General features: G+C 41.7%; 2 protein-coding genes across 2 annotated transcripts in view; both read left to right on the forward strand.

Moving 5' to 3' along the window:
- The window catches only part of zgc:101569 (uncharacterized protein LOC449822 homolog), a 45638-nt gene extending 28930 nt beyond the window's left edge, over positions 1–16708 (forward strand). Inside the window, exon 8 of the mRNA XM_051411520.1 lies at positions 16627–16708. The gene's annotated coding sequence lies outside the window, so the exon portion shown is untranslated. The remainder of the gene's footprint in view (positions 1–16626) is intronic.
- The window catches only part of bmp6 (bone morphogenetic protein 6), a 43079-nt gene that overhangs the window by 9604 nt on the left and 6828 nt on the right, over positions 1–26647 (forward strand). Inside the window, exons 2-4 of the mRNA XM_051411509.1 lie at positions 16627–16819; positions 20835–20983; positions 21188–21385. Of these exons, the coding sequence (XP_051267469.1) occupies positions 16627–16819; positions 20835–20983; positions 21188–21385 (540 nt within the window). The remainder of the gene's footprint in view (positions 1–16626; positions 16820–20834; positions 20984–21187; positions 21386–26647) is intronic.

Below are 26647 nucleotides of genomic sequence, written 5' to 3' on the forward strand. Positions count from 1 at the left end.
ATACTGGTGTCACATAGAAAGCTGCACCCCTCGGCCCCTCGCATGTTCCCAGGCTGGTCTTCTCTCTAAAGAGGACGTGCCTGAAACAACAACCGCGGGTCTACAGTGAGAAAAAGGCCCCATGTGAGCGCAGATGCTCCTAACCCTCCCGAGCAAGTAGCCTCCCTTTCAACCGCGCTGCCGCTGACAAATTTACGAGCCCTAGGCTGACCTGCGGGCTGACTTTCCAAACACGATACTGACAGGAAAACAGTCGGCGATGGGAGGGATGGAGGGAGGAAGGGAGGAAGAGAGAGATGAGAAAAAGAGCATAGAGGAGGAAGAGAAGAAAAACATCTACATGTTGTGTTTTTATCAGCGAAGAGGGAGGAGAGAGCGTTGAGAGCAAATAAGAAAAGAACGATAAAGGTGTAAGAAAGATGGTTTCTCTGAACCTCAGTGGGTACAACAGTGCACTAATATCCAGAGGTTAGGGGTTTGACTCCCAATGAGGCCACCCATAAGAAAAATGCATCCACTCCCAGTGCCGTGAGGCTTTCTCGATAAAAGGATCTTATCACTAAGGATGTGCAGGGGAAACTCTGCCCAGTCCTTCCTCCTGTACGGACACTTTCCACACCTCCAAGCAGCCAGTCTCCTGGATACCTTATCTGACTGTTTGAAAGTCCAGTATGAATCCTTTTCCAAGAGGAAGTCTCACATTTTTAGCAATGTGCATCTACTGTATGATTCTCACTGTCAATGCCTTTTTCACAGACTGTACAATATGGTTTGTATGTTACTGTATCTACTGTCTGAGATTAGCTGCTGTTCGAGCCCGTCTGGTATTGCGTGCAATCTAAGAGGAATGTTAACTCTGACAGTCATCTAATGAGCAAGACAATTTAATGATTCTTTTGAACAACTTCTCCCTGTTATAACATAGACGGCGGTCCTTTTGTAGTGGACAGACCGATATCTCTCGACCCAGTATCCATGTGATCACACTGTGGTGATAATCTAGATCTTAGCTCTTAACTATTCAGCATAATGGCTGTCGTTGTTGTTGTTGTTGTTATTCTTGTTTCATGTTTTAGAAGCTTCTGACATCCAACAACAGTGCATTTCCATTTACGCCATTTTCTTTGAAATCCAACCCGACTCATAAAGCTCGCCTTTTAGTGAATCATAATGTCAAAGTCTATCAGTCCCTCACGTTATTATTATTATTATTATTATTATTATTATTATTGTGTGTGTGTGTGTGTGTGTGTGTGGTTTGGAATAATACTTCAGCGAGTCAGTATCATATTAAAAGATAATGTTTGTTTATTTCAAGTTGGGCCTTATTTTTGGCCATAATTTCCAAATGGAATAATAACATTGTACTTACCAAGTCCATTCTGAGATCAAGGAACATCGCTTTTTTTAAAAAGGTAGTTTGGATGCACATCTCTTGCTTTCAGCGAAAACTCAAATAACAGGAAGAAAGCCAGAGTGCTTTACATTTTCATCTCACCATTATTGTTTCGACATCATAGACAGATGTATTATTAGAAACATTGATTATTTTCCTCCTGATTTTCCTCAAGGCCCACCTGCTTTTTGAATATCCAGGTATCTGGTTACCGTCGCTGTTTTTGGAGCTGTGCCTGTGTGTAAAACAAGCAGTAGGTCTTACATGTAAGTCAGCCCAGGGGGGAGATTGAAGCTGGCCCAGACTGATTTATCAGTGGATCATATGCTCTGAGCTCTAAGCCGCTGAAATGTGTTATGGTCACCACAGACTTTCCAAAGGGAATTACACTGAGGCTAGACTGTCTTCATGACAGAAAGAGTGGAAGGGGAAAGAAAGGAAGACAGAGAGGTGAGGATAGGGAGATATAGTGTGAGAGAGGGAAGAAAAGATGTGCCGAGAGACAGAGAAGGAAGAGAAAGTGTTCATAATGAGAGAGAGAGAGAGAGAAAATAGAGGACCGAAGCATCACAGAGTGAGCTGGCCTTCTACCTTGCGGCTGTGGAATGCAAAAGCCACCAATATTTTGACTTCTCCTTTGGAAACAGCTGCGTTTCCCTTTTTCAAAGATATTTTTTCCTTATTTATCGGATCCCTCAGGAGAGATCCATCTCCTGGCCCTGACACCGGCTTCCTCCTCTAAATCTGGGACCAGACCGGCCCAGCTCAGACACACACGTATACATGCACACTGACACACATGCACACCTGCTGCCCAAAAGCAGACGTTAACCACAGATCACTATAGCAGGCCTCTTTACTGCCTGTACTGCTGCACGTTCATGGAGGCGCATGGACGTACAAGCCACACAAAAATACGTGCCATCAGACGAATAAAGAGAGACACACACATACACATCACACACACACACACACACACACACACACACACACACACACACACACAGGGACAAACAACAATCAATAAAGCAACCTATACATGACGAAGACGCCGCCAACAATCGGATCGGAGACTTGCACACGAACAGACGCATGCCACTGTGATCGGCCTTCAGATGGTTTCCCACAAAGCCTGACAGGCAAATAAAAGGGGATTCTTGATAACCATCATCCCTGTATTGACATAGAATAAATAAAATGAGGCCTAAAATCCGCAGAAATGTTTTGCTTAAAAATGGACTCCCATCAAAAACCATGGGAGTACATTTCTGTTTACGGAATATTCACTTAGCGCTGAATGGTGGTGAATCCCTAAAGCAGCCTAGGGAGCTGTTTCTGAGAGGGTCTGTGGTCACGACCCAAGAAGGAAGCAGTAAGTAGCCATCCTCTGTCATATAAATTGCAAAGGAAATGGAGCCGAACATCAAGGACGGAGAATCTCTCACAGGAAGGGGGAACGAGATCAGAGGTTTCTTTTTTCAAATGATCAGACCCCCTGTATGCCATGGTCACTTATTTCCCCAATAAATACTGATATAAATGGCATCTTAGAAAACTATTATGGGTCTACCTGTTATCCTACATTTGGGGATTTAATCCTCCGACCAAACAACAGTCAAAATTCCCTTTTATTTTCACAAATCGCTGATAGATTTGCAGCAGCTTCTATTTTATAGCAGAGAATCATAGACCCAGACAAATCCTCCTCCACTGGCCGCCCAAATGTCCCCCCCCCCCCCCCCACCCCCCGTATCCTATGGCAACCAAAGGACAGCAAATCCTGACAATCTGACCAACTCTAAACAATGTATCTTTTAGTGCGCAGTGCATTGCAAGATTAATGATTCTGGTTTATGATTGTTGTTGTTAGTCACATACGTTAGACAGCGAAGTGTTTGGTGTCACTGGTTTTGTTTATGACTGCAGTGTTTGGTTGCGTTTATTTTCTTGTTCATGCCTAAACAAAACAGCCAGTAGTATTTCTGCCAAATCGGCCTCCAAAGAGAACAAGATGTTGGAGAGGGAACAAAATGGACTCTAGCATCAAACTCTAGCAGAAATCTTATGCTGCTTGTTTGGCTCTTTGGATAAGTCCATTCAGTTGTCTAATTTTCAAAATGTAATTCATGCTGTGGCTAAAATGGCAGTACCAAAATCATATTTTTGTGTGTCACTGAAGGACTTTAAAGAGTAGAAATAACTACTCACATTTACTCCTCTCACAGTGGCTTTTTACTGAACTTTGATTTGTGCCATCTTGTGTAGACCTCTTTCCACCACTGAGCATTTGAGTCTTCTGGCTCTTCCGTCCGCAAGACCAGGTCATGTGTGGAGACCACTGATCTGAGTTGAAGCAAGGTGCAGGCCACCATAAGTCTGACCAGAGGCTGTTGTGACAGCTGCTCTACTGTAGAATTACATTTTTATTAACATCCCATAAAGTGGAAAAAATACATTTTCTGCGTTGTTTCTTTTCCAGCTCATTTATTTCCTGATTTCATGGAATTTCCTTATAAATGTGAAAAAGATGTTGCACCATCTTTTGTTGACAGCTCATTGGCTCAAATTGGTGTCCAATGAAACCAACACTTGTTTTTACAGGGGCTTTTGGGGAACTCCCAACTGGCCATTAATGTCAAAGAGCTTGTCTCTGTGGCCATTTAGACCTGTAAGAGTTCAACCAGACACAAATACATGAAGATTGATTATAGACATGGGTGTAAAGGTTGAATGTGTTGAATGTGTACTCATCCTTATTTCCAGACTTGGGGTTTCCACATAGGGTTTTGTGAACTGGGCCTCCTGAATCTTAACTCAAATTCAGAACCTCAACCAGATTTAATCCTAATTTGAATCTTTGTTCGGAACACTAATCCCAAGTAACTTTAATTACGACTTTAAACGACTTCAACCGTAAAAACATAACAACTCATGACCTTACACTTTCCAACCCTGAGCTTTTGTGTGAGGTTTTGACATTTGCATTCTTTGCTCTCCATGTTGAGGAACTTGATATTTGTTCAATCTTATTTCATTGTTAAAGTATTTTCCTCATGTGGGGAAATCCCTAATCCCTCCTAAATACTTCATCCTTCTTTACACCTTTTCATGTTTTATAGCTGATTCAAATACTCTCTCCTCCCCTGGAGAATGAACAGGGCTTAAATGCTGTTGTTTGTCTCACAGGCACATGTCATTGGTTTTGCAATACATGTGTGTTATTACAGATGTGTTAGTAAATGGTGTTTATTATAGTAGACTTTGTCGTACTATGATGACAGGTTTGCTTGGTGAATCATGATGAACAGGATTCCTAACACTGCCTGTATTTTAATATCTGAGCAGAGCCAAAATGTAATCAGATCAGCTTATTATGAAACTGCAGATGACAATAGAAGTAAAAGTCAAACACTTTAAGCTACGTTACACTACATTGTGCTGTGCTACATCCTTCTAGGCTATGTAATGCTACATTATCTTACCTTATGTTATGTTAACTTATGTTACTTTCAATTTTGCATTACAATAGGGGCATAACAAGAACAGGAAACTACACACAACCACACACCCTCATTTTTGGAAGTGCCCCCTGCAGCCGAGTTAGCGGGTCCACATCGTAATCCTAAATAATAGCGCTTGAAGAGATGGAATAAAATCTCCTATTGACACACAGGTATGACACATCCAGCTACCTGGAGGCCAACTAGAGACTCGACTGAGAGTCGATGACTGCTACCACTCAGCTGTCAGTCTGTTGATGGAAAATACTGATACTACACAGTCCAACAGCCATACCTCGGATATCTATCTGTTAGCAAAGCCCCAGCAGAGGAGCAATTACAGCAAATTATCCGCCTACCCTCAGGGTTAGACACACACACACACACATAAACCCACACATGTTGCGCACTAGCTAAAAATCTCAAAACGACAAAAGATACATGTGTGTCCCGACTTCATTTTATCATCTTGTACGGAATGCGACGCAGTGGTGATAGAGCTCGGGGTTGGTGGGAACAAAAGTCAAATACTCTTCTTCTGTGGATGCGTGTGTGTTTGTGTGTGTCCTGGAACAGTACGCCTGACATTATGTGTCATGGTTTTGGACGGGTTTACAAACCCAAATGGTTTTTCAAGGATTATATGGAGGATGATGGCTGTAGAAAAATGTGATTATATGGTTCAAATGGGGCCTTTGTTCCTGGGGATGCCTGTCCAGTGAGGTCATTATGTACTGTAACCTGTGGGAGGTAATGGAAGAAGAGCAGGCTGGATATCAAGACCACTGATAAATGTCTGTGTGTCTATGTGTTGTAGGAGACAATGCAGCTTAAATTGTCAGGCTCTCAGGAAGTGCTGTAGCCTATAGAATATAAAATGTTACACTGACAATGCTGTTAATCCGTGCAAGGAAAACCGTGCAAGTAAAACCATTAGCAATTGAACCTAAACAGGCATTTAATTGGGTACAAATGTCGACTGACGTGTCTAGAAATAGACATTATGCCAGGTTGAAAGAACATTTTAGTATCAAAGCTCCCATTCAACTTGAAGAGGCATCCATGTGCAGCCTATGGGGTGACCTTAACGCTGCAAACATTGCTACACAATTTGATTCATTGTTATGATTTGTTTTAGTAGGTCATGGACTTGGTTACTGGCAAATAACCAGTCTACAGAGGTCACAAAAATGTCACGTCCAGCCACAACCACCTCAGGCAGAAGTAAACACGTTCAATCAACTAGTGCCTTATTTTTGTTGTATGTTCTGAAAGATTATGAGGGAAAGTAAGTGACAAAGAGCCAAGATTAGTCCAGATAGTAAAATATGCTTAATGTCCTGAACAGCCTATCAAAGCTCCAGTGTGTGTGATCTCTGTTTTACTTGCCTGCATCTTAACATATTGTGGTACAAGTCAGCATCTTATATTCCCAACAGCACATGTAGGCAAGTTAAACTGTCTTTGCTGCAGTGTTTCCAATTCCCAGAGATCCCCAGATATGATGACGATGAAGGTCGTGTTAACTTCTGTGCCAGGTCGTTTTTGTTTATTTCAAACAAACCTGCTTGGAACATAAAATGCATCCTTTCCTGTACGCAAGAGGAATTTTCCCAGTGAAGACACATTGCACAGCAGTAAATGTGAAAGGTTTCATGAAGTGACCTTGGGTTGAATCACTATTTTGGTGGCAAAAATGACATTTATTTATGTAAAACTGTTGCAAATTGTTACTGAAAATAAACTGAAACCTGAAATATTACTTACTTTACAAGTGCCTGGCCCGCTGAGCATTAAACATTTGTTGGCTGTTCTCAGCTGCTGTCAGGAACACATAACAGTAATTAGTAATGTGCTAAAATCACTGTACAGATTTCTGTTGGACACTGAGAGTGAAGCTCTCGGCTGCTGTTCTGTTTTTGCTAATGGGGCTTGACAGTCTGCAATAGGGCTGGTCTCACTGCCTCATATCCTCGCTATGGACTGATGCTCCTGCCAGGCCCTGAATCCTCACAACACTGACCTCCTGACTGTGTGTATGTATGTGGGAATGTTAGTGCAAGCTCCTCCGTCCTCTTTTTCTCACGTGTGTGGTATCCTGTAATGCGTCTTTTAAGTCTTTGCTTTGGCATTTACATCTGTACCTGTGCTTATGTTTGTACCCATATCCATGTAACTACCCTGCATGCGTGTGTGTGTGTTTGTGTGTGTGTAACCCCTTTTATGAAATGTCTAGGGGTGTGTGTGTATGTTTGTATGCCTACATACATCGGACATAAACTCCCGCTCTTGCCAGTGGCCCTCGGCTGGTCCTGTGGCGCTCAGTGTGTCGGCTTTGATGCCGGGTCAGGGGAGAAGATCAGAGCACAGGATGAGTCTCCAAAGAGACACACACACACACACACACACACACACACACACACACACACACACACACACACACCCTTGCTCAAAGTTAATGATGACTCTCAGTAGACCAGCCGCCCCTTCGGTACCTCGACCCCAGGAGCTGTCCTGCCAGCTGCCTGACTACAAAGAGCCAAAACACTCAGCAGAAGGTGGAAACAGCTCCTGGTAGCAGCCAAGCATAGTGGCAACACCTCAGGCAGCTCACACCACTGTACTGTGTGTGTGTGTGTGTGTGTGTGTGTGTGTGTGTGTGTGTGTGTGTGTGTGTGTGTGTGTGTGTGTGTGTGTGTGTGTGTGTGTGTGTGTGTGTGTGTGTGTGTGTGTGTGTGTGTGTGTGTGTGTGTGTGTCTGTGTGTAGCACACTATGCCGCCAGTATTCATCTGCTTTGCAAAAATCAACAGCTGTCTCCGTGTTTTATCTTTCCACACTGCATCGATGCCAAAGGTTAAAGAGTTTGAAGCATAAAATCTGGCTTGGGCCTCTTCAGAAAGACTAGTGTTTACTGCATCAAGATTTCCACTTAATGAGACGTTTTTCTTTTTGAATTAAATAGTGGCAGTCACAGAAGAGTTGTGATTGTATCGATGGCAAACGTTTCCTGTGAGTCAATCTGACAGGCCAAACCTTTAATTAGATGGGACTTTGGAATAATTAACGATCAATGGAAGACATGGACATATCTGACCTATCCTCAGAAACCATCAAATCTGAGAGAAAAACCAGACAGATTATGGGCTGTAATTACATAAACACAGATGGATTCTTCTCATGCCTTGGACATCCAGAACATTTTTTATTGGTTTAGCCATCCGCAAAGTCTTTAACAATGTTGACAGGTTCTTGGGGTGCAAAAATTTAATTGAAGGGTGAAAATGTCTTCTTTTTTATCCTTTCCCTTTTCTCGTTCACATTCAGTTTTTGTGTCCCTCTCATAGTCTCTCCTTTGGTATGATGCATTTTGGGTCAGAGGAAATAGTAAATTACAGATTTAATTAGAAAGCAGAGATTTTTACGAGGGTCTTCGGGATACAGTTTTGGCATCCTCTGCGCATAAAACTCCCACAAAGCTTGGTTATTGAGAAGATACTGGAATCTTTGCTGTACTGCAGAGAAAAGCTCTGCTTGTTTTACAGCTACACTGGCTTCTTGTTCCCATGTTAGTTCAACAGGGTCAACGGTTCCAACTGCAATCATCCTATTTCTTCAAGGAGACACCGAGGGGAAAACCTAAAACTAAACCCTGGCTGGTACAAGGACAGTAAGGCACGAAGATGTCTGTTAAATCATACCTAAAATGTACCTGTCTCACAAACTAAATGTAAACATCCACTCTTTCTTGATGGGATGCAGACGCAAACACTGGTTTTTGTGGTGCATTATGGGATAGTCCAGTATATTGGATAGAGAGAGTAGGTTGTGAAGCGTGTCTGACTTTCATGCAGGAGATTGGAATTCACCCCCCGTCACAAACCAAGCATAACCTTTCCTCGACCTTAACCATACCATAATTGCTGTGTGCAGATATTGTAGAAATAATTTTACAAATGTTTGCATGGGATGTAATCTTGGGTTTCTTAGAATCATCCAATATCTATTTTCTTTGCTGGCAATAGGGTTAGGAAGGTTTGTGAGGACCAAGCTATCTTTATGCAAGGCATCTCCAATGCATTAAATGAGTTCTGCTGCTGCTGAATCAGTCCAGTAGCCTGCTGCGTAACCTGGTACGCAGAGCTGTAGGGCTATTTGTTTAGGTACTGGGGGGCACCTGTGATGCATGGGCATGCAATAAATAGAATGAACTATGAATAGTTTAATCATGTCGGCAGTCAGCCAAGCTAGCTAAATAGTATTAGGCAATACAATAGACGTATTGATTGTAATTAGCATGGCATTAAGTAAAATAGGAAAATCAAAATAGTAATTTGTGCTTTGAATGGTTTCATTTACTCACTTATGCTGAGCAAATGAAGATGCATGTGAAACATCGGTTCAGTTGAAAGGTTACAGTGCATGCAGATGTCTAGGCCAGTGGTTCCCAACCTTTTTTCCTTGAGGGACCCCTTTTCTATCACTGAGTAAATTGACGACCCCTCACCCAGTGACATATTTTATTGATATTTTATGTTATATTCAATGGATAACAATAACAGTACATAACAACTGAAACTGTACAATGAACCCAGATAGTGGAGGCAATGACAGAAGGAAGTTTGTGTAAAAACGAGTTACTTGGATGAATTATTTTGCTTTATGCTGATGTTTTACAGAGATATGCAGATATGTATGCTTTGTGTGTGTGTTTTATTTTGGAAGAAGAGATTGAGGTGTATAGCAGCTTGACTCTGATTTTATGACTCTTCTCTGCTTGTGCTAAAGTTGCACTATGTTCTAGCATGTCACAAAAAATTTACTACTACTTACTAAGTCATTTGTGGTGAACACCATAGAACAGGCTCAGCATGCTACTGTCTGAGGTGAAGGCCTTTGCATTTGTGTGTTTTACATGTCTGCAACTGTTGGAGAATGAAAAAAAACCTGTTTAAATTGGCAGTATGAGACAAATCTCTCTGTCTGTCATCAGACTGGTACTCATACTAAAATCCCACTGACAGATCTAATAAGAACTCTCTTAAGACTCTATTATCTGGGTCACAGGTGCTCTATTCTCTGTAAGCTACACTGCAGCACTGGATATTAAGTCAGTGGAAAAGTTTTTGAACATAAACACTTTCAGAAGGTGCACTGTTGATTGGGAATCTAATTCGTAAATACTGTGGCCCAAAACTATCACATGTCTAATCTGGTGGTTCCTTGTACAAGCCTCAACCCCCGAAGGGATAAATTAACTTAAATTACTCATATAGCTTTGAGGCTAAACACTTTTAATAATCCCCTCATTAAAATGGATAGATGTGTGATGACATAATTAACTTTGAGAAAACCGTCTATAACATTCCCTTTAGTTCATTTTGCCAACTGAGTGTTGATGAAGGGCGAGGAAGTATTTTGGTGAGGGAAGGTGGTGTTGGTTATTTTGCTCTGCGGTTGTGGGACGTGTGAGAGAAAGCAGGAGGGATTTGATGCAGGCGGTTGTTCGCCAGCTGTCCCTCCGAGGGATTGGCTGGACGGCGTTTGGAGTGTGACCGCTGACCACAGACAAGTCAGCCTGTCAGCCACCCCAGGGCCTTTCCTGCACAGTGTTGCTTTCTTTTTTTTTTTTTTTTTTTTTTGCATCGAAGAACACTGTTATTCTCCTCCTCTAAATTAGTTTTCTAGTTTATTTCCTGTTTGTCTTTTACAAATTTTCCTCCCTTCTTCTACTTATAGATTCCATCTCTCTCTCTGCTCTCTTCTTTCTCAGGTACTTTTCCATCATACCTACCAAATTAGTGATTGCACCCACACAAACTTTCAATATGTTTTGATACGTTATGTAGTTATAGTCCAAAGGTTGTTGTTATCAATCACTGTCGACGTCATTTTTGTCTCTTCTTCGATCTGTTTACATGCTCATTCGCCCGCCTCCCTCCTGCACAGACAGCCTTCTGGCTCAAAGTTTCACTCACTTGTCTTTCTTTCAGCACCTTTTCCCTTTTTCCTTCCTTTGCTTCTTAAAGGGGCACGCATCTCCGTTTGTAAAGGGCCAAACTGTCACACTGAGGTTCCTGTCTGTGTGATTTCACTTCTTCCAGTGCCGGTTTGTAGAATAACGTAATCAGTCCAACACAAATTCTGATTCAAAGGCTTTTAATTTTAATTTTTAGATAGTAAATGGTATTATGGTATTTAATTTATAGGATTTAGCAAGATATTCCCTTTATGAAATGAGAAAATGATCACTAACGGGACATGGACTAACTAGAAATACCACTTTCAGACTTGACAAATACTGACATGTTTGACTTTGTAATGTTTCACATTTAAAAATATTTAATGCTGAATTTCAAGGCCTTAATCACAAAGCAAGATTATAAAGTAGTTTTATACCACGATCTATGACATATATACCGATAACCACTCATCATGTGCAGGCTGTGAGGACCTTATGAACACATGTGATTGCAAAAGATTCCCAGGGTCAGTGTGTGTGTGTGTGTGTGTGTGTGTGTGTGTGTGTGTGTGTGTGGGGGGGGGGTGCCATAATACCAACAGCAGGAGGGAGAGGACAGCAGCGCCAGATGTTGCGCAGGTGGAAACGAGAGAACAGCTCCTATTAAAGCATCCAAGTGAATCTGCAAATCGTCCATCTCACTCTCTTTCTGTCACTAACTGTCTCCATCTGTCCTCCTCTCGCTGCATCCTAGACTCTGTCTCTTTCCCTCTCTACCTCCGTTTACATCCTTCCTCTCTGTGACAACTTTGTCTCTCTTCGTCTGGTCTTGTCATCTTCTCCGCTTCTTCCATCGTCATCTTCTACTCCTGTGTTGTTTTAACGGATATAAACTTTTTTTATTGACATACAAAATATGCTTTTGCTATATTGCTGTTTCCATTCGGGTTGTCCAATTTAATACATCATTCGCAAAAACTTTCTCCCTCCCCCCAAATCATCCATAATCCATTTCCCTTATCATTTGTTCATCTTCCTGTTTCTCTGAATCCCTCTTTCTCTGACTACCAACTTTCTTTGTTACATTTTCTTTCATTACCCACTCACTCTCTGTTTATTTCTGTACTTTTATCACCATTCAGTCATTGTTTATTCCTTTCCTCATCTCCTTACTCACTCTCCTCCTTTCATTTTTCCTTTTATGTCTTTTTGTATCATTCTGTTTCTCACAGCAGATGAAATGAGTGTTTAGGTGATTCATCAGACAAATTCCCCGCTATTGTCAGGTTTTGTGCTTAACCTTGGCTGCCTCTGTGTGTTTTCAGTGAGAATGAAAGAGAAAATAGTTGACTGTTTATGACTTTTTATTGCTTGTGTGTATTTTCTCATGAACTGGTGACCAACGACATGAGCGTAGTAAGAAAAAAAAGCCAAAAAATACACCTACAGATTACTATTCACACACATATGACACATAAACACTCTTTTCCTGCGGTTTCCATTGAGCAAGGTTTGCACCAAATCACTAATATAATCACTCTTTTCCCATCTTTAGAATCACTCTGAACAAATTCCTCACTGAATCATCCAAATCTAAATCCCTTTTCCCTTCTGTGTGTTCCTGTCTCAAAGCTCACGTCATGGCAGATTAGCACAGAGGTTACGCTCCCTGTACGCGCCGCGTGAAGACTTCCCTTTGATTTTAGATGCGAAACCTCAGTGGATTTCAATTGAATTTCAAGCTGAGAAGGTGGAGAAGCAGCTGGAATGCTACTTAGCCACTAATGCTGTGGCTCCCAGGCCGCTAACGCAAAAGGCTGTACGATAATGAGAGATGTGAGACTGCGGCTGTCTTCATATTTCATGGTTTCAATTGTTTGTCTTCATCTGGACAACATTCAAAATGACTTGCCTCTCTGAGATAAAAAAAAAATTGGTAGGCTGGTGAGTTGTTGAGTGAGCTCAGGAGTCACTTTAGATTTTGTTCGCATGTGAGGAAAATAAATGTTAGAAGAAATGTGTCCTGTGAATTTCATTAAAGCCTAATGAATTCAGTGGATACATTTTTCACCTCACTGAAAACTCTTTTCTCCGTGGCTTGAATCCCTTGAACTTCTCTTGTATAATTACTGTAGACTTTGTAGCATTTCTTAGGAAATACAAAGAATAAGGAGTTGAAAGTTGAGAGCAGGCTGTTAATATCCTTGTTGCTTCACTGGAAGTGCTTACTGGAAGACCATGGCTATACTGGAGGACTCCCAGTTTGTGTATGTGTAACTGGTGCTCGGTTGGAAATCCAACATTTAAAAAATGGCTAGTTAAGTCCACATGGAATAGAAAATAGAGTGTTATTTGCTTCCCCATATTTACATGAGTCCTGTAAAAACGGGCAGCTAGGGAGCGACTATCGCTGAATTGTCGGGTTGGCTCCTGGAACCATGGGACTGAGGCTGCTAACGTTAGCTGCACGACTAGCCAGGGCTGAACCTGTCGGTAAACCGGCCTCTGTCTGGCTGTGTTTGGTCCCAGTGTGGTTATGTCAAACCCAAGCGGCATGAAATAAAATGCGTTTTTCATTCAAACTTTTTTAAGAAGTCAGAGGAGCCTAATAATGCTGTGTTCACGTCATATCATACAAACCGTTACTATGACCGGCCTATTCATGTAAGTTATTTCCCATAATGCAACCAAAAGCTTATTTTCGTTAGACCCTCCCTGCTTGGTTAATCTTTTAAACCCCACACCTCCAGTTTGTTAACCAGGTCTGTTCAAATCTTCAATCCAGAGCTACAAAATACAATTTGGTGGAGTGTCCCTGTAAGACTAATATATTAATGTTAGTCAAATAAAATATATCTAGTTTAATTAGCTGATGAACCACTATAAGTATGTAACACAATAAAAATAACTAATTTAAGCTTAATTCCTCTTTATCTGGCATCACTACAAGGTTAGCAAAGGGATAACATCTTGGAATACTGTGTGAGCGCTTCCAAAATCGGAGAAACAGGCGGTTTTCCCAATCCTCCCATTCTGCTCACATTTTGTGAATGCTCAGCACAGTTTAAAAAACACCCTTTCCAAGAAACCCACACAATGAGAAATCTGATAAAGATTTACCTTTGTTTGGTATGACGCTTAGATTGGCGGCACAGTCGCCTAAACACATTCAGCCTTTTGGGACAGTCAGGTGCCTGATATTTTGTACATTTAACGTGCAGTGCATTACAGCAGATGTAATAAATATTTGATACATATGAAACTCTTTGTGACCTTTTCACCACCTACAGTCAGTTTATCAAAGAGTTTTCTTGCCAAAAAGTCAGTTGATTCTTAAGTAGGGAATACAAAATTTCAAGCTGTTGGTCTTTAAGCCCAGGGCTGTTGAAGGGAGTGTTGTAAAGTCATTTAGAGTACCATGACCTCTGCTTAAGTCCTCCACACACAGACACACAAGCGTAGCTGATCTAGCTACCCTTCAACACAAGACCAGACCTGTTATCGCACATAGTTACTGTGACATCTGTGCGTGTGGGCAGCCTGTGGAGTACGATGATGAAATGGCCACTGTCACATCTGATAGAAGTCACAGTTACGCTGATGTGAATAACATCTCATTCTCTATAGGTGGTTTCCTTTGCCTTAGTGGAGAGTGTTTGAAGTACAGAGAGGCAGAACTGGCTCAGAGTTAAACTGAGAGGCTTCAATTATTGTAATTTGTTTTGACCAAGTCCCAGCAATACTGATTTTCCTCAGAAATGCAATGGAGCTAGAAAGACACACCTTCCCTGGCTGTCTTTTCTGCTCAGTTTGTTACTTAAGTTCAGCATTTATGTAACTTGGAAATGTCTGGGGATGAGGGGAGCTTTGACCTTCCTGGGTGTGGGTACGAGGTGGGGCTGGCACTTTTGGGATAGTCTGATTGGTTCCAGTGTTCTCACATCAACACAATTTTCTCTTCAGCTATGACTCGGGGAACAAAATGTGTCATTGGTCCATGTTGGGTGGGTCCCCACATCATAAAATTACCAGAAAGTTTTAACAAGCTTGGCTCGGGTACAAAACTAAATTCTTCTTCTCTTTGGGCTATATATGTATTCAAATGAATCTCCAAAATAAAATGAAATATTTGTATAAACAAAGTAAAAATGTAATGTTTTACTTTTAATTCAGATATGTCTTAAATATGTCTGAAACTACTGGACCCCAATTAGCATGTGTTGGGTTAGAGTATGAAGGAGGAAGACGCCATGATGTTTCTAGTGGACAGGAAGTAGCTTCATATTACCTCTCACTTTTAAACTAAGAATTTTGGTTCCACTAGACTAGCCAGACCAGCTAGCTCAGCTTAATCTGGCACATCACATCCCCATCATGTGCCGTAACTTGACATTTTAACCTATGAAATGTCCATGGCTAGTCTTTTCCCCCCCCGTTTCCAGTCTTTATGCTAAGTTAAGCGAACCGACTGCTGGCTGTAGCTTCGTATTTAGTAACCAGACGTGAGAGTGGTATCAAATTTCTCATCTAACTATTGGCAAAAAAGTAAATAGGTGTTTCCCGAAATGTCAAACTGTTCCTTTGACTAAAACCCTACAGGCTGAAGCAGCTGCAGCAGTGGTAGAGGACAGATGCATGATGTTGGATCTATGTTTGGTCCCACTGCAGGTAAAAAACGGAGGTAGCAGTATATGTCCAGCTTTGGATCCCAGTGAGTCTGCACTTACAGTCTGTGGCGGAGAAACCACGGCCTGTTGAACCTCGCTGCACTGAGTGAAAACTAGAGCAGAGATGATGATATAGTGTGTATATGTGTGTAGCCCACGACAAGCCTTTAAATCTGTGACAGTGTGATGGCTTAAGAATAGCAAGAGTGTGTTGATGTGTGTTTTGGGTCCTCAAGCAATTATGTCACTAGGTTTGTGTGTGTTTTACAGAATATAGCACATTTTTGAGGCTTAGCATTTACTGTTTATGTCTGCGCGGATATTTCTGTACGCAACCTTCTAATTGTACTCGTCATGCCCCTATTTATTCATTTTCCTCTTCTCACTGTGCGTCCGTCGACAAACTGACTCTGCAGGCTCTTTGCTGTGGGAGCAAAACCTCCAGCTGAGACAGGAACCGAATCCCCGGAGAGCACATTATCATTATGGCGCATATTGCACTTAAAAGCATAGGAGGGAGCACATTTGTTGGTTTTTGTCATTTCACGCCGTCAGAAGTGGTCGCAGAACGTCTCTAAGTTCGCTGCCACTGAAAAAAAAATCATGGGCTTTTGCTTCGGACTGATGATAACAGGGGTTTATTTAGGGAAACTGGATGCCACAAAACCTATTAGACCTTAAGTATAAATCACATGTGATCGTTTTAAAGGCTTCTATGGTTGACCTCCGCGCAGTGTCTGAGAAGAGGATATCCGCTCACACTCACTACTGTATATTTACACTGAACCCTGTTTGTAAATATGCACTTTGATACTATTTGTGGAAAATGCATCGTGAATGTGAGACAAAACCACAGAAGAAGCATTATAAAGGTCAAAAAAGACAATGCTGTCCACAGGAAAATAATGTAAAAAAATCTAATAGAACAGTGATTTCTTCTGATGAACAGGATGAACGCTTGCCTCTTTTTTCCTTTGATAATGTTATGATCCTGTGTGTGTGTGTGTGTGTGTGTGTGTGTGTGTGTGTGTGTGTGTGTGTGTGTGTGTGTGTGTGTGTGTGTGTGTGTGTGTGTGTGTGTGTGTGTTTTTTTTATCCCACAGTGGAGTACGACAGGGAGCTCTCTGCACAGCGGCGTCACCACAAGGAGTTTAAGTTCAACCTCTCACAGATCCCAGAGGGCGAGGCCGTCACCGCAGCCGAGTTTCGCCTCTACAAGGAGTGTGTGAGCCGTGCCTTCCGCAATGACACCTTTCTACTCAAAGTCTATCAGGTGGTCAAGGAGCACCCTGACAGGTAACACACACACACACACACACACATATTGTGATACGCTTTTAACAGGACAATATCTGGTTTGAATCCCTGCAACAACTGAGAAATTAATTGTGGCTCTTACAGTGCTTCATTGAAGCTTAATAATGCTTACATTATTCGCACTTTACTCAAGTTAATTTATTAGACTTAAGACAGCATTATTATTATTAATTATATTTAACATGTTGTTAGACTGTATCAAACATAAAAAATTACACATATACAAGTGAAATACAGTATAATATTGTGCACAATTCCATTTCTTTCTTCTTTTTTTTTGACATCAAATAGTAGAAAAAATGTTGCAAGGTTAAAGTTTATTCTGCATTTTCCCTCATGCTCATCCCCCTGGCTTTTTCAAAGTAACTGGCTAATTCATATAATTAGTATGTAAATAGCCCACTCAGTCCTTTTGCATCAACATATTACACCAATCAATCAATCAACAGGGTTTCCAGTGGAAAAACCCAAATAAACATTTTATTAAATTAGACATTTTTTTAAATTAAATTATTAAATTAAATTAAATTAAATTAATAAATAAATAAATACAGAGAAATAATTTAATAAGATTAAATAATGATAATTATAGCAAATAAAGAAAAGGGGGGGAAATAAAAAAAACAAAGACAGATAATAACAATAGCAGAAATAAACACAAAGATTGATGTTTTAGTTAAGTATGTCCCATAGATGGGCCTATTAGAGGGGTCTTCCACTGCCCCTTAGAAGTAAGTTTTTCATGTCTGCGGGTAAATGATCTAGAATAGGTGATGTTGATATATTTTACACTAATTTCCTGTAATTCAACAGTACAGCTCGACATAGTTGGTATCTTACGAAGCTTTACCATAATGAGTCAAATCCTAAGTAAAGTTCTGTGCATGTGAACAGGGCTTGGTAATGCAACATGAGTGTGCAATGACCACCCTCGGGTTGATCTGGTAAGTTTGCAGAGCACTGTGGTTGTACTGGGCATCAACAAAAGTAAAGTTTATGATTATAAAAAGTTGCCTTCTCCCTGTGTGTTACACAGACTCTGAGCCCCTGCCATGTTTATATTGTAAAATCAAGCAAAACCACGTCCCTCAGAAATAGCACAGCTTCAAAATCCTCCCATCCCCCAAATGAGCACAGCTAATACATGCCAAACATTTACATTACGTCTGCAGGGGGAGATAAACATCCAGTAAGATTTCTGAATGATATTTGTGTTTTATCAAGCCCGCCCAGTGAGAACCAACTCTAACATGAAGAGAATTTCTGATACTGAATACACCTCAAAGTAACTTTTTAAATATATAATTTTGTGTTGAATATAATCAAGAAACAAGACACCTTAATGTGGGGTCTCTCAACACCAAATCTTGTCTCAGACTACAGTCCAGGGATAAAGCTGATCCACCCTGAGATCCGCGTATCGAAAAAGTATAAGAATGTCACCTATGGATGTTGGCAAAGTATATTTTTCTGTCTTTCAAAAGGTTTCTAAAAGTATCAAGAGCTACTTATTTGCTGCATTCCTTTATCCCTACAATGGGTGGTTTGTGCTCTGCAGCCTGGTGGTAAAGCCTTTTATTTTGGGAGATATTTGGAGATTAAAGGGCCCCTATATGTCCAATTTCTGTGTTATTGTAGGACAGGTTTTTTACCTTGAAGAAAATTACAGCCTGGATGGTGTGCTCTCAGGTGGAGAACATTTGCTCGGGCTGTTTTTGTGCTTTGTAGGTGTGAATCCAAAATCAGTAACGTCTGTACAGCATTTAAGTCGTAACCGTTTTGAATTTACATTTTTATCTTCAGTGTCCCCCAGTTCTGAATATAACGTCTGAGGTTTGACGATTTATATCAGAAAATTATAAATCTTTGTTTTTCCCCGTTTTCCGCCTTTTGCTAAACTGTACCTTTGTAATCGCCCAATCATTCGGGAGCCTATTAACTTTCTCGCGCCCCTCCATCCCGTAAAAAACCTGACTCCTGTTTTGACTCTAAGCCGTAATTATAGAGTGCTTAATTAGCCTGACACCCTTTGTACTTTTCATTTGATTGGGGTGGTTTCGCTAACAGCAGGCAAGGAATGTGAGAGATTACAATGCCAAAAATGCGGCGGGACTGACATCGTATTAAGGAAAGTGCATGCTGCTGCGAAGGCTGTTTTTCCAGACCAAAACCCTAATCCGCAGCATTTTACCAGCAATTATACTGTACCCAACAAGATGATTTCATTCCTCTTCTTCCTTATACGTGTATTTTAGTAATATTGCCTTTATTGTGATTCTTAAAATGTTGCTTAGGTATTTAGATCAAGAATTATCATCTCTCTCGTATACTGAAACCCTCTGCACTCTTTCCCTCCAGATGTCTTACATATTGCTTTTACAATTTAACAAATATGCCTTTTCAGCAGTTTACAAGATGAAAGCATGTGAAATAACCAGGCCAGCTGTGAGCTACACTCTCCCACCTTGCGTTACATTTTTAACAACACTCACTGACAAGACTTATAAAGGAGATTTATTGTTGCAAAAAACACAACTTTCACCTTTGACCTTATTATTCCAGTTCATTTAAGCAGTCAGTCAATAAGAAGTTTTACAGTAGGCTCTCAGTAGCCTTTCGCCCTGCAGGTGGCTCCCTGATGGACCCCCTACCGTCCTTCGCCGGCCAAGCTGCGGCTGTGACGATGAGGCGGAAACATTGGTACACTGGCCCATGCTGTGACAAACGTGTGAACTTAGCAGCGGGGTGTAGTGTGTGTGTGTGTGTGTGTGAGGGGAAAACAAGGAATAGAGGCTCATACGGAAGCTGTCAGAAACACTCTCATTAATGACCAATAAAGAGGGCTGCTGATGCATGACTGCAGGGGCATTCTCCGAACACCTGGATGATTGTGAGGCTTTGATGTCGGCTCTTGAGGAGGGTCCGACAGACCCGACGCTGTGTTATTACTACTGTAATGGGACAGTGGGAGGACAGGCCCTCTTATCACTCACATTCTGTCTTTTCCTTCCAGCTCCTCTTTTCATTCATTAGTCCACAGTCGTGGTATGTCCAGCTTTTTCTTCACCCGTTTGACACATTCTTCCGTTTTGCAGCCTGATTTCATTCATACAAAATATTGTAAATGATATTAACATGCCTGTAGCCTGATACCAAAGATTTAATTCCTTCCTTTTTTCCTGTCCCTCAGAGAGGTAGACTGTATGGTCAAAGCTACATTGGAGTACAATACAGTGTCTCCCAGCCTTTTCTGTTAAGTGCAGCAATCCATCTTTCTGTCATTCTGTTATGATACTGTTACCCTGATACAAACCAACAGCTCTTGTGTTTCCCTTGCTTTCTTAAAGAGGTAGATCAGTCCTCTGAGCTATAACGACACTATTGTATGTCTGTATTTCATGCTGTAGGTTGATTGAGTGAAAATAACATACAACTTTACAGAACATAATTATCAGAGAAAGCACACTAGATGTTTTTTTTTTGGCCAGTATTGACTAGCATTTACATGTGCACTAACTCTTTTTCTTTCACTCTCTCCATGTAAGTCGTGTACCTCTGTTGCCTCTGGCTTGCCAGATATTCAAATATAGAGTTTAATAAATCTAAGTACTTTGTAATATTGTTTATGTAGTTTAACCAAGCCCTTTTCATGTGGTGCAGTTTGACAGTGACCCAAAAATGCAATCTACAACTCTACAACAAACTAGTAAAATCCACTTATAAAATGTCTTGAAATGGCTTCAAAACCTGGTTAGCACAAAAAACATCATGCCTACTAACTAACTTGGCTGTTTTGAACCTCAAAGGCCACCTTTGATAACCATAAAAAGTAGTGAAATTAGAGTGGTTCGACCACATCTTTTCTAGTTAGTGCTAAGGTGCTAGGCCTGATAACAAGCTTCACCCACCCTTCACACAGTCGTGTCACGAAACACTATTATTATCTATGATCCAAGCAATTTTTTCTTTTGTATCAACTCCCATGTTCTCCCAGAGAGGCAGACCTGTTCCTGCTGGAATCTCGCAGGCTGTGGGCGGCTGAGGAGGGCTGGCTGGAGTTTGACATTACTGCCACCAGCAACCTGTGGGTGATGAGCCCGGTGCACAACCTGGGCCTGCAGGTCAGCGTGGAGACCAGCAGTGGTGAGAGATTAAATCACATTTTTACTTTACTTTTATTACATTTTACAACATAAATCCATAGTTTTATGTTAGTGGTCTAAGTAAGTCACTTCCTGTGGTCTACAAAATAATCACAACTGACAATAGAATCCGAAACTTGTGCAAAACAACACAACCATTATGATAAATCTTGCCTTGTTTTAAATGCTGTGTCTTCTGAAACAGGGCAGAGCATCAGCTCCAAGGAGGCGGGGCTCGTAGGACGTGACGGCGCGCTGGAGAAGCAGCCTTTCATGGTGGCGTTCTTCAAAGTCAGTGAAGTGCATATCCGCACGGCTCGCTCCCCCGGTGGAAAACGTCGCCAGCAGAACCGCAACCGATCCACACAACCACAGGAGGGATCCAGAGGCCTAAGCCCAGCAGGTCAGTCTGATCTCTGCTACACAAACACTGAACCTTAACTGACCTCATCAAACAATGCAACCATGAACACAGTCAGACACAAAACTGACCTCACTGCATCCGTAATTGATGTCTAACCTGTTGAGATCAGCGAATGGGTAGCATGTGTTTGAAGTATTTCTCTTTGAGACACTTGATAAATTGGACCTGACTTCATCCGGATCTCTCTCTAATCAGCCCCCATCATTTGAAAATCCTAGCCTAGGGATGATGTCCAAAATCTGTTTTTACTGTAGCTCCTCTGTATGCATTTAGAGCAGTGAAGTGTATCCTGAAACCTGCATCTTAAGCTGGGAATATAGTGTATATTCGAGAGCAATATATATAAGATGTTTTAAATATGAATATTTCGGTGGCACCTCTCCAGACAGGTTGAGCCAAAGAGTTGAATGGAGGGTTTTGCTGGAGATTTGAGCTAAAAGGAACAAAGGCTAGAGTATGAGATGAATGGTGGAGAGTATAGAAGAGAAAAGAGTTTAAGAAATTGCACTCAAACTCAAAGAAAAAGAATATGTGTGTAGTTACAAATGATGTAATAATTATCACTAGAGATTTAGTACCGCAAACTGAGACACACAAGATTGTGGACTAGTGAATATTCAGTGATTTAGGACCCGGACGGCAAATGCGTCTTGACAGGTGACCTCATCCTCTGAACCCTCCTCATCAAGTCTTCCCCGCTTCTCTCCTTACACAGCAGATGATGTAATGAGCAGGTAAAGTGAGCAAGCCTGATGTTATGAGCTTTGCAAGCTTTCAAATTAAATCAAACCCTAATCCGCCCACCTTTCACCTGCTGTGCAATTCTGGCAAGACTTTATAGCGCTTAAAGCTAAGCTGCTCCTGTGAGGCTTCATTGTGTGACTAATGCAGCACATAAAGTTAGTGCTCAGTGAGCCTGCTGTTAATATCGGCCTGATCCTTGGCTAATTTGACAGATGAAGCATCATGTTAATATTAAGCTTCCACAGCTCAAAGCTTTGACTCTGCTGCGTATCAGAGGAGAGCCCTGTGTGCCGCAGTAAATAAAAATGGCAACATGCAGCAAAGGGCCGCAGGTTTGGAATTGAAGCCCAGGTGAACCACATACCGGGTGCCACCGTAAAACTTAGTTTTTCTGTATTTAAATATCTCAGGGCTGTGTATCTGCTGAGCTTCAGGTAGCCAAAATTGTTTGGACCCAGCAGCAGCCTAAGCTCGGCACACCTGCTTGCTGGACTTGTGTCAGACTTTTGATAAATGACTTGTGAGAATCAGCTTAAGTATACTTGTGGCGATTCCAGGGGCTAGGCCCAAAGCTAGCCCACTAACTGGAGCTGATTTTCAGCCCAAAATGGCTACAGCCCGCACCCCAAAAAACCTGGCTAAATCTGGGCCGGGGTCGGCTCACGTTTGGCTCTCTGGTGCCAGGGTTTATCGCACTGACACACAGCTGCACACGGCCCGACTTGGGAAGCGATTTACCTCTGCTATGCTTCTTCTGCTGCCCTGTTTAATGGCTCTACCATCTGCATGGTATACAGAAGTATGTGTGGGACAAGTTGGGTTTGTTCTCACTACAACTCTGAAAAACCCTCGCTGAGATTTGTTGGCTGTATTTCCTGTTTGTTCAGTGCATCTCCTTCACTTTCCCAGTAGGTTACAGTGTGCTGCTGTTAACATAAGAGGTTGTAAGTTAAATTCCTGCAGGGCGTTTTCTCTGTAATTGCATTAGATGAAAGCTTTTGCTGACATAACAAAGAACAAAGACTCATCATTTGTTATGCTACAGGAGAGTTGGAGTGTACCACATGTTCAGTTTTGGCTCCAGACCTGTGCTCTTTTCTACCCAGCTGTCTTTGGCTTGAGATGTCCTAAGATGTCTTCAGAGCTTAAGTCAAGATGTCTTGAAGACGCTCTGATAGCATACCCCAGTAGTCTTAAGAATCAAAGAGCTGAGGTGAACACAATGTGTGTTAGTGTTTCTGTAACAGATGTCGCCTCTGCTCTCTTTCAGTACATGAAGGAATATTCCTGTCAAATGTTATTAAATTCATAATTAAAGAAATAGTTAAATGCTTAATTTTACAAGCAAATAGTGAACAAGGTGGGTTGGCTGTAGTCTGCTTTTGTGTCGGACTCTATATCAGGAGGATGAGAAATATTTCTCTGAGGTGAATCTGCTCAAAAATCTGTTCTAACAAGGACAATCTGTTAAATATGCGTCCTGAAGGATTGGACTTTACATAACCCAAAACATCAAGACCTCTCCGCCTCGCCACTCGGGACGACGGGGAGTGTAAATATTTAGATCCTACACAGGAAGCAGGGAGGCCCCCCTCGCGACAGCCGAGTGTCCGTGGCCAGCGGAGGACTGCTGGGATTGGATGGGATGGGAGGATCCGTGAGGAATTCAGGAGGGCATATGGTTTCAATACCGCATCACTCACTCTAGAGACAGGGAGGAGGACAGGATGGATGGGGAGAGCATCCGTCTTATGGAGCACTCATGGGGAGAAACAAAATGTGGACGTTGTCCCCCAGTGTCTGTCTGGCACAGAGCTACAGTACATCAGTTCAGGCCACCACAGCTCTGGCTAAAAGGAGGATTTCACCGATAATTCACCCTGATGCTTTTTCTTTCTGAAAAAACATGGGATCTAAGGCCGGAAGGCAGCAATGTGTTTGTTTTTAATTGCTCTAGTGTGCACTAGCTTCCACATAGAGGCTTTTTAAAACACTCTCAGCATGAGTTACTTTGCTCTGTGTGTTTTCTAAAAATAGTTTCCCTGCTCTGCCCAAATTGCACACTCCTGACCTGTGTGGTTAACCGCTGCACTGATCTGACCGTATCTTTCGGTACCATTTTTTTCCTCCTTTGAGGTGTAACTGACACTTAAAGAGACATTTTTGTCCATTTTCATTTTGATTTCATAAATTGTTAAAATGCCTTCTCTGGCTGCGAAGGATATAAAACAACCTTTTAACGATGAAACTTTATTTTCCCTACTGTATCCCCTGTGAGGCTTTGGGCCTTGTTATTTTCTCATTTTCACAATTTTAGCAAGCTGGATTTAAAACGACATGTGATAGTAAATGTGTTCCAGATGACAAAAGAGGACAAATTCAGCCAAATACATTTCTGCAGCATTAGTTTTGAGATAATGGTGCGATTAAATGTCTAATAAATCCCCTTTTTTTTCATATTACACTGTCAAAAGCAGACCATTTACAGACCAGGCAGAGTAATGTCTTGTTTTCTTATTTCCTGGGCAAATATGTCCTTTTAGTCTAGTACACGTTTTCTTAAATTTGGAGTTATGAGACAGATACATCAGCATAATGCTTCCGCCCCCTCTGGGTGTGCACAGTGGAAAATGCTGCTGTGTACCTTGCCAAAAGAACAATACAACACCTTTAAAGGTAATTTGGGGTTTTGTGGGCAAAGAAGGCCAAGGGAGGTAATGGGAGTCGGGTTGGGCTCTGGCTGTGGGGGAAGTTAACAACCATCCGGGGAAGGAATATCAGGTCCCGGCGCTGCACAGGCGGCCTGTAATTAGGCCTAGCCAGTCATTAGCTGCACAGCTAAACGACTGACCACGCTAACAGTATTGCTCAAAGAATTATAATAACACGGCGCTTGGCCATCGGTGTTTTTTCATCTGTCTCTCCTCTCCTCCCTCCTCCTCCTCATTCTCCTCGCTCCCTCCCCGCCCGACCTCCTTTTGTTTACCGTTGGAGTAATTAGATGTGGCGGAGCTCCCTCGCAGGGTTTAATAACCTCTGTGATGAAAGACAGGAAGAAAGATAAACTTCAGTAGTAGTGGTTGGTGGGAGGGAAAAGAGAGGAGAAACGTCAGGGACAACAGTGACATTCTTCTTCCAAGTCTTAAGGACCCACATTTTATTTTTGGGCCTATATAACCAAAGTTTTTCTGTCACTAAAACCTCTCTGGGAGTTCTTGTAATTGCTACTGTAAAAGCTGCAATCTTTTCTCGCTCTTGATTTGAGAAATTGCTGCTGAAAACTATAGAATTACAGCAAAGCGTCTGTGGGAAATTGCGGCCAGCTTGGGTTGAAATGACTTTTTAATGTCACACACACATAGACCAACACACACGCTTCCTACACCAAACATCCTGGCTGTAACGTCTGAATTGGCACCATTTCATTTCTGGAACAACACGTGATAAATATAATTTATAGCCTTTTCCTTTCAACAGGTGCCGGTTAAAGTGTTTCGGGGGCTTAATGAATGGCAGGTAGTCTAGTGAAGGGTTAATATCAGCCCAGGACTCATACCATACAGTATTACGTTCAGTAAGGAGCCCTGTTTCCCCTGCTATTGAATAGACAGGGTGGGGAACCGGCAGTCGCTGCTCCACCTCAATGAATTCAATGTGAATCGGTTTTATTGGAGAGTTTTAGTGTCACATGGTCAAATAGATGCTTGTCTACTCACAGAGAAAACATTTCCAGGTTAAACACCGTTGGGTAAGCTGCCGTAATATGTGAGTAGAGCTCAGTGCCACTGGCTCCATTCACATCACCATGTCAATAAAGGAAATCCTGCTTCCATTTGATATTCAAATATTTTGTCCTGATAGAAGTAAGCAAGTGAAACTAGGATTCATGGTTTGGTTTCTGTATGTGCTGCCGATGCCTAAAGGAACCGTTCGATATTTTAGGAAATAGGCTTATTCGCTTTCTTGTCAGGGGTTAGGAGGAGGTTAGGTGGATTTTGTTACCTTTGGACCGAGCAGGTCTAATTGTTTCCCAGTTTCCTGTCTTTATGCTAAGATATGCTGACCACCTGCTAGCTGTAGCTTCATATTTAGCATACAGACATGGGAGTGGTAATAATTGAGCACATTTCCCAAAATGTCTAACTGTACCTTTAATGAATGAGCTTAATACCACAATCTATCATCAAATTATTTTATGATAACCTACTACAATGTAAAACTAAAACCTACTGCACATACTTTTCATTAGCCGTAGTATATAGTCATATACAAATTTGTCTAATAAGGATAATATGTAGAGTAAGTTCACGTTCTCTTTCCCACCTCTGCTCTCTGTCAAGGAGAGGAAAAAGAAATGAATAGAAGCCTCATGGGAGCCGGAGCTCAGCGGTAGCTGTGTGGCATTAAATTTTTACAGGCAGGAAGGGGAGATGTGGTTTATGGGCACCACAAATCTGGGCCTTTACACTCAATGAAAGCCCACAGTAAATATCAGCT

This window comes from Dicentrarchus labrax, unplaced genomic scaffold, assembly GCF_905237075.1.
Source record: "Dicentrarchus labrax unplaced genomic scaffold, dlabrax2021, whole genome shotgun sequence".
Lineage (NCBI taxonomy): Eukaryota > Metazoa > Chordata > Actinopteri > Moronidae > Dicentrarchus > Dicentrarchus labrax.